We start from the raw sequence: 9,017 nt of genomic DNA on the forward strand, positions 1-9,017 counted from the left end.
TACAAAGATGGTGTATACCTGTGAACTGTGACTACATTCATTGGAAAAAAAAAGTTGAGGCTCACCCAAAGGGCAATGGAGAGTGCATGATAGGTATGAGAAGGCTGAAAAGCATTACTAATCAAGAATTATGCAGTAACAATAGTGTAAAGGATGTTGAAGAAATAATCAATAAGGAAAAAAGATAGGCTAATCACATAGCAACACAGAGATAAATGGATGATAGCTTACACATTTCATTCATCTTCACCTAATCAAGATAACGAAAGAAAATCCCTACGCAGGGTGGCACTCCCAAAAGATTTATAGGAGGACATGGTCAAGAGCAGCAAAGGATAGACATGAACATCTTATAATCTAGTCATCAGAGGAAGTTCTCAAATCAATAAGATCACAGATCCTTTGAAATATACAGAATACACAAATACACCACAAACATGTACCAAGAAAAGAGTTAATTATAATAAATTAATGGTATGGTAAATTATATATGATATTATATAACTGTATATTATAAATGGCATAAATACTTGAAGGAAAATATTAATTTTAGTTGAGTTTCAAAGGGGAGAAGTGGTTATTGAGAAGTGGGAACTGGCAAAACCATTTCATTAATTTAGGAAGGTCTATAAAAAGATAAGAGGTAGGAAAATATATGAAAAAAGCACCATACATCTTCAGCTAACACACAAATGAAGAAGGCTAAGGAAAGAAAAAGTCCAAGTCTTGCAGGGTAGGGCCACCAAAAGAATGAACTAAAGACAATGCTAGAAGTTTTCATTCAATATAAAAAGGCACAAGGGAGATACCTTAGGGTTTTAAGCTATGCAATAAAACTGGCTGTTGAGAATGACTATTTATGTAGGATTTTAAATAAACAGAGAGCTGGGAAGTCAGCAAAGACATTTCAGTAAGCTATATGTAAGGTTATCAGGATCTAGACAAAGGCTTCAGTAGAAATGAATAACAGCTGAATCTAAGAGGTATTGCAGAGGAAGAATTGTTAACTTACCAAGGGAATGAATGGAAGGACAAGAGAATAGCAAGAAATTTAAGTGACTGAAGTTCCAAGTGGGCTTAGAAGAGGAAACTGGGACTGAATGATTTCCAATTATGTTTTTGTTTATTTTTAGTAGGGAAGAGAGGTGGGGAGTGGGGGCTGGGGTGGAGAGGGTAGAGAAGGGGATGTAAAACAAATCTCCAAGTATGGCCAAGTATCTCAGATGATGCAAAATTCACAACTAAAAACATGTCAATTCTTATTTTTTAAAAGTATTATTTGCCATCCATATACAAAAGCTGGCCCAACTAACCCATCACTCTTGTTTTTCTAATGAAGTGATAGGTTTATATTGACGATTTATACCTCCTTACTCTCTTGTGACTTAAAATTTTGTTGTGATGAATACAGATACAGCCACAGCACAGAAAAAAAAAACTTTAACAATCTACCAGGGAACTGAAATGGTGTTGTCTGCACTATACCCTAACCATAAATTTATGCCTCACAACACTAAAAAAAGAGCACTATTAAAAAAAAAAAAAACCACAACAATGCTAGGATGCTGCAATTAGATGGGAATCACTACAGTAGAAGATCGAAAAGTTACATATCCAAAATCCACATACCTTTGCTGTTCCTCCCAGGATTGCACTGTGGTGGAAGAAGCGAAGGCCAGGGCTGGAAGTCAGACAAGTCAGAGGAACGTAGGGGGGCACAGGAACAGCCGCTTATCTCGTGCACAGCCAATCAGGGCGGGGTGCACACGTGCGGCCAGCCAAGGAAAGTAGCGTGGGCAAGGAGGGGACGGCACCACGCAGAAATCAGGCTATGATATGTTCAGACCAGTCTGTAGCCCATATCTAACATCTGCAAAAATACAAAATTCGCACACTGCTTGGTCCCAAGGATGGCAGATTTTTGATCTTCTACTGTATAAAATGATCCAGAATACAGTATCTCAAAATTTGCATGCAAAAATTCCTCAGTATTATCCCCTCCTCCCCTCCCTTAAAAAAAAAGATATATAAATACTGAGGCACAGAAAAAAAGACAAATTGGTCCTGCCTAAACCACCAAAAAACGTCTCCTAACATAATTATGTATTTCAAGTTACCTAATATAGGGTATCCATGATGCCTCAATTTACCTATCTATGATATGGGTACAATAGTGCTAGGGCTTGAATTCAAGAAATAGAAAAGGAATCAAGGGCCAATTTTTATCAGAGTCAACTTTTGAACAAAGAAACCTGGAATAGATATCACCCCATCCCTACAAATTCTCAGTCTTGTTATAAAGTTAGATAGCAGTCTGAGCAATCCCTGTCATATATCTAAGCTTCTGTCCTAAAGGTCTCCTGCTTTTCATAGCCAGACTCCTAGGAAAAGCTCTCCATATCCCTTGCCTCTACATCCTCACTTCCCAGTTCCAGTATTACTACTCAACTGAAACTGTGCTCTTGAAGATTAATGACAATCTCTTATTTGCAAAAGTCAATGGCCTTTTCTCTTCATCCTTTCTTACCCTTCTGCACTTGACAAAGTTGACCACCCCAACAACATCCCCCTCCCCTTTCTGGAAACTCTTTCCTTCTAAGAGTTTCAAGACATTATTTTTTTCTAGTTCTCTTTCTCCTTATCTGACTTATTCTTCTCAGTCTCTTTTTGCAAGGTCCTCATTTATGTCCCAAGTCCTAAGCATGGCTCTCCTGGGGTCCTCTTTTCTTTCTTTTCCACATTCACTGTCAATGACCTCATCAACTATCATGGATTCAAAATCATCTCTATACAGTTGAGTCCCAGATTCACATATCCAGCCCTCATCTTGCATCTGAGCTTTATCACCTAGATGCCCCACGGGTTCCCCAAACTCAACATATCTAAAATAGACACCAAACTTTCCCCTTAAATGTATTCCTTTTCCTAATTTCCCTATTTTGGTGGAGGACATCCATCTTTTCAGTGAATCAATGGTTTGTAATGTTACAGTAATCCTCTCTGGGGTCTTCCCATCACCTCATCCCATATATCCCATCTGTTGTAAAGTCTTAGCTCTTCTACCTCCACAACATTTCTCACACCCATTACCTTTTCTCTATCCATGTGATCATAACTCTAATTCAGAGTCTCATTATCTCTTGCCTGGATAATCAAAATGGCCCCCTAATTGGTCTCCATGCTTTCAGGCTTTACCTTCTCTTCAATTCATCCTCCACATGGTTGACAAATAAATATGCAAATGCATAAGTCTGTCCACATTATTTCCCCTGCTCAAAAAGCTTCAGTGGATTCCTTCTGCCTCTAGAATAAAAGACAAACTCCCGTTTGGCATTTAAAGCTCTTTACAATCTGAATCTAACCCACCTTTGCAGAATGATTTCATGCTACTTGTCCTCTGCCTCTTGGAATTTCTAGATCCCTTGATGGCTCCGCTCAAAGGCCACCTCCTACAAGAACACTTCTCCATTTCAAAATTATTTTTCATATGGTTTGTATTTACTTATCTTTGTAAATGTTGTTTCCTCCTAATAGAATCTAAGCTCCAGAAGGGCAGGAACTGTTTTTTTCCCTTGCATGTGTATTCCCAGCACCTGGCACATAGTAAGCATTAATATTTGTATTGAATTGAATCTGGATAGAAATAGTAAGAGGATTGGTTTGAAGACAGAAGTCAGTTAGCATAATCTAGGCATTTATGTACTTGAATCAGCACAATTCTAAAGTAATCTGGATATGAGACTCCACTACAACTGCCCTATAGGACATCAAAAGAAGAGAAGACTCAACTCATTCTCATACCTCTGCCATGATAAACTAATAATTCCATGAATGGCCACTTTACAGAGGCAGTAGTGAATAGCTCTAGGAAGCGAAAAAGCTTATGTGAAGGGTAGGCTAGAATGATAAGAAAACACAAAGAAAGATTAACTACAGGAGATTTAGAATGGCTCACATCTGGTACTGATTTTTTTTAGTGGATGTAACTACTTATGTTTGTAGTATTATATGGCAGGGAGATATCAAATGTACTCAGGTTTACTCATTTCTAAAAAAAACAGGTTGAACTAAGATGATCTCTAAGGTCCAACTCTAAAATTCTACCATCCTATGAAAAAGTCCACTCATTTATCTAGGACATAGATTTATTTGATTCCTTGTTTCCTCTCCTCTTCTTAGGGACATTTTCTTTTATTTAGTTATACCTCCAGCATAGCCAAGGGGGGGAAAAAAGATAAAAGATCAAATGAGTCAGTCAATTTAATGCCCATTTGCACCTATCATAAAAGGATAGATGGGAGAAGAAACTGAAACTATGAGCTAAAATTAGGCTGGGGACTTATTATCAATTTTATATTATTAGCTGTTAAAAATCAGCTAGAGACAGAGAACTGGTTTCTAGTTCCACTTCCACAAGTTGTCATATATGCCTTCTACAAGCTACAACTTTTGAGGATCTTAGTCTTCTCTTCTATATACTATCTATGCTGCCTACATCACAAGATTACTGTAAAGACCAAATAACATATTGGCTGTAAAAGCACTTTCCAAAGGGGAAAAAAATGTTACACAGGGCAGTGTAGTTAAAAGAACACTAAATGTGGAATCAGAAGATCTAAGCTATAATCTCAGTTCTGTTTCTTATTATCTATGTGACCATGGGCAAGTCACTTCCCTCTCTGGATCTAAGTTAAAATAGCTGTAGAATGAGAGGGTTTAGGTTAGATTACATGATCTTCAACTTCTTTTCCAGTTCTAAATCCTATTATTTCATGAAATGTAAAGCATTATCATTTACAGTCTTAAAAAGAGATAAATATTTTGGGTTATTTAGCATTTACTTTAGATTGCACTTCTATTTTTAGTTTTCAGAGCTTAAACAAAGAACAACTAGAATGAGTTCCTCAAGAACAAGGAACTGTATCTTCAACCCTCCTCCCTCTTTTAGAGTTGGTACACTAATGAACACACAGTTGACATTCAATTAAGTGTTTGTTGAAGAGAAGAATGTACACAAGTGAGTGAACAGTAGAGGCAAAATACAGAGGGAAAAATTGAAATTACATCATCTCCCTAGTTCTTAAGAGTTATAATGTACTACAGAGGGAGACAAGGCCTCAGATTGCAAAGAGGAAACCAAAAAGGTGGCACAGATTAGTGACAATCCTAATAAAAAAGTAAACTAATAACTATTCCACCACAACTTCTGGAGTTAAAAACCTTCCTTCCTTTCCAAGTCCAAGATAAACTGCTTAATTGTCTCAAATAATTATGAAATGTTATGATCAGCAAATTAAACCTATAATAAAATAAGCTTATTCCCCTACTCACTTCCTTGACTAGAGAACATTATAACAGTGATGAAAGAATGAGTCAAATTATTTCAGTGAGTTAAAGCTAAGGACAGATTCAGAAACTCAGAAATACTCTGCATTCACTGTATTAGAGAAATGTTGTTCAGCATCCCTATACTTCTTTAAAAAACAACCTTTTTAGATTATCTTCAAAGTCCAAGAAAAGTAAGTTTTTGCAAAACAATTTGAAACACTAAACTACTGAAGCACTGAACTATTCAATAAAGGGGGGGTGGGGCTTTCTATAATAAGAGAAATATAAGTATATTGTGCTATATTCACTCCCAATATACATTAATGGATTTGTGTATTGTCATATAACAGTTTAATAACACAATGCATACACCACATTTTAAAACATACATTTTCTTTTATAAAGCAGGTGTTAAAACTTCTATAAACTATGGCTGTGTTTGAAATAGTTTTCAGATGATAACAGCTAACATTAATATAGTACTTACTATGTGCCAGGCTGTGCTAAGTGCTTTACAATTTATCTCATTTTATCCTCACAACAACCCTGGGAGGGTGATGCTATTATCACTCCCATTTTACAGATGAGGAAACTGAGGCAAAAAGAAGTTAAGTGACTTGTCTGAGGTCACACAGCTAGTACACGTGTGAGGCCTAACTCAAACTCAGCTTTTCCAGACTCCAGGCCTCCTGTCCCTCCCCAAAATTTACATTTACCCACAGCTTCCACCTACACTCTGCTTAAAAAACAGGTAGTATAAAAAACGAAATGTCAGCTATAATTTTTTTCAACAACTTCTAATTCTATTGAACACCCAGTAATGTAGTGCAAAAAGTTGTTCCGAATTTATTTTACTGATCAATCATAAATGATTTTGTTTTTAAATGTTCTTAAAGTCTGACGATTTTGAAAAAGGGGGGCAACTTAGTGGTATTTCAGAGGACACATCTTCCCACATCGTTGCAGTTAATAAAGGAGATGAATGGAAAAACTAAACATCCTTCCCACCTTTCTTTTTGTCGTTAAAACCACTGCAATATGCCTTCTTCAAAAAGTAAAGTGACACGGAATACAACCCCGTTAGAATTGAAACTGCTTCAGTTAGAATCAGAATTAACCATTTTAACAGTGTTGTTTAGCTGAAAGTGAAAATAGGTTTTCCCAAATAATTTCAATGCACAATTAATTATATGAATACACCCATACCGTATTCAAGAAGCAGAAGAAACTTTCTGCCATCCTCCCATTAGCATTTCTTTAATAACTAAAACATTAAAATGATTAAATTTGACGTTTGACAAAACCCTACCGTCTGCCAACTTTTCATCCTTTGGACACCCCGATAACTCTACGTATCGTCTAAATGTAGCAATATCAAATTCTATAAGTGCTACATATAAGTCTCTAATTAGAAAAATCTCCCCGAGTCTGATTCCCTGTATCAATGGTGTCCTGTAACACAACGCACACACGTTTCACTTAGGAAAATGAGGTATTCTCTCCTAAAGGCTCTAAACAAATAATTGGGGTGAGCAAGAGGGCACAAGAACAGATGGAAACAAGCAAGAGACTTGTTTTTCTATCATACTTCAGATTATTGTCCAAAGCAAAGCAAGCGACTAGACAATACAACCTTTCCCCGCCCAGCCCCGACCCCCCTCTCCCCGCCGCCACTACCACCACCTCCCCGCCCCTTACAAAATAATCCATTCTCTTTCCCTCGACTAGGAAACCAACCTGCTGAACTCCAAACGCACGTCTTACAGCAGAGCATTGGCAAAAGCAAGGTGGGAAAGCTCTCCCTCTCCGGAGGGAGCAGCCCCATGGAATGGGCCCCCCAATACGCAAAAGTTTGAAGGGAACGGGGTGCAAGCCCTACAAACTGGGTGAGCACGAGAAGGAAAAGGTGGGGCTTTGGGGGGTGGGGAGGGGAATGAATTAGGGGAGCCGGGAGGGGGGGAGAGTAGTATGTGGAAACCATCACATGACACCAAAGGAGACCAGAGCCGTTGGGGCGTCCGCAGGGGAAAGGGGGGGTGTCGTTGTCATAGCAACACCCCCCCTCCCCATCCGTCCAGACTTCCAAAGAGGGAGGAAGAACTTCAAATCCCAACCGTCAGCGCACGAGCGGCTCCTTCTTAAAGAGGTACACACACCCCCCCACCCGCCCCGCCGCCGCCTCCCGCCGCACGGAGCTCAAGTGCCCCCCGCCCGCCCCTGCGCCGGGGATCCAGGGGAGGAGGCCAGAGCTTTCACCTCCGTCCCCCCCCCCACTTTCTTCTCCTTGACATTCGCTGCCTTCGGCGCCCCATCCCTGCAAGCGCCCCACGGAGCTTCCTTCCCCGCTTCTTCCTTGAACTCAGCCGAGTCCTCCCGGCCGCCCCTCCACACCCCGCCCTGGGCACGGGCGGGCGACGAGCCCCCCTCGCGTAACCTCCTCTCCTTGCCACCGACCCAAAGCCCGGAGTTTACTCTTGGCCGGCCGGCCCTCCCTCCGTATCCTCTCGGCCGGGAGCCGCTTCCTCCGCTCCCCTGCGCTGACAGGAGGAGGAGGAGCAGAAGGAAGAAGCAGAGTTTCGCCGGGGGAACGATCCCCTCACTTGTGAAGGGGGGGAGTGAAGGAAAGGGGGGTTAGTTCCGAACTAACAGTCCCCGGGAGACAACGAGGTGGTAAGGCAACGATTGCGGACGAAGACCGCCAAGCCGGGCCCCCCAGACAAAAGGAAGACCAGGAGCAGCCGCCTCCCCTCTCCCCCATTGAACTGACCCGAAACGGGGGAGATATCAACTCAAAACCCCCTCAGCTGAAACTCCTCGAGGCAGCCGCCGCGCGGAGACCGGGAGAAACCGGCCTGTGTCTCTCTTACCTACACAGTGCATGAGGCGGTGGCGCCAAGAATCGAGTTCCCGCCGGAATCCTCTCCTCTCCGCCGCGCACCGAGGGCTCCGGCACTGAGCGGCGGCGGCAGCGGCGGCGGCGGCGGCGGCAGCAGCGGCCATTCTCCCTCTTCCCTTGTCCATCTGCGTCCCGCGTCACGCGCCCTCATTTACATACGGGCGGCGCAGGCACGAGGCGGGGGCGCGAGCCCTCGGCGCGAGCCCCGGAGCGCGCGCCACTCTCTCTCCCGCTCCCTCCTCCTCCTCCCCGCCGCCGAGAGGGAGGGGGAAGAGGAGGTTAGGAGGAGGGTTGATTGACACGTGTCACTACCTTCCCCCTCCATTCTCCGTGGGAGGAGAGCCGGAGGCGGGGACAGTGGGGAGGAGGAAAGTAATTGCTCTACAGACTCCACCCCCTCCAGTCCCCCGGAGTTAACTGAGCTCTCGACTCAAACCTCGGGCTGAAGAGATCCCCCGCTTCCCCCCTCTAGGAACCGTCGTGCTAATGAAGTGGATTCACGAAGCCTTCTCCCACTCCGACCCCTCCGAGACTTCACTTCCCAGTCTTCCGTGCGCCTGAAGCGCAGCGAGCAGCTCCGCACTCGGGCTCGCTGCATGCCGGACCCTGTAGTCTGCGTGGGGGGTGGGGGGGGCACAGTCTGGGGCCACCTTTGTATCGCCAAGGAGCAGCTACTTTCGGCTCCTCGGCCTCTTCCTCCTCTGCTCGGCCGACTTAGCGTCGTCTGGGAGCCCGAGTCTTGTTTAACCGATCTATTAGGAGATTAGGGGCTGAGCTGCTTCTTGGGCGGCAG

General features: G+C 42.9%; 1 protein-coding gene across 8 annotated transcripts in view; it reads right to left on the reverse strand.

Annotated features, from left to right (window-relative positions):
* Positions 1 to 8,349, reverse strand: part of LCORL (ligand dependent nuclear receptor corepressor like) — a 172,131-nt gene extending 163,782 nt beyond the window's left edge. For 5 of the 8 annotated variants that reach the window (XR_003566793.1, XM_027836137.1, XM_027836134.1 and 2 more), the window contains exon 1: positions 8,196 to 8,349. Coding sequence is in view for 4 of the 8 variants with exons in the window: in XM_027836137.1 (XP_027691938.1) it covers positions 8,196 to 8,349 (154 nt within the window). In the remaining 4 variants the exon portion in view is untranslated. Of the gene's footprint in view, positions 1 to 1,629; positions 1,871 to 3,195; positions 3,304 to 7,782; positions 7,858 to 8,195 lie in introns of those variants that run through there. The other 3 variants (XR_003566795.1, XR_003566796.1, XR_003566794.1) reach the window with 3 other exon arrangements.
* Between the last annotated feature and the right edge of the window lie 668 nt (positions 8,350 to 9,017).

Source organism: Vombatus ursinus, unplaced genomic scaffold (genome assembly GCF_900497805.2).
Source record: "Vombatus ursinus unplaced genomic scaffold, bare-nosed wombat genome assembly UNPS02014818.1, whole genome shotgun sequence".
NCBI lineage: Eukaryota > Metazoa > Chordata > Mammalia > Diprotodontia > Vombatidae > Vombatus > Vombatus ursinus.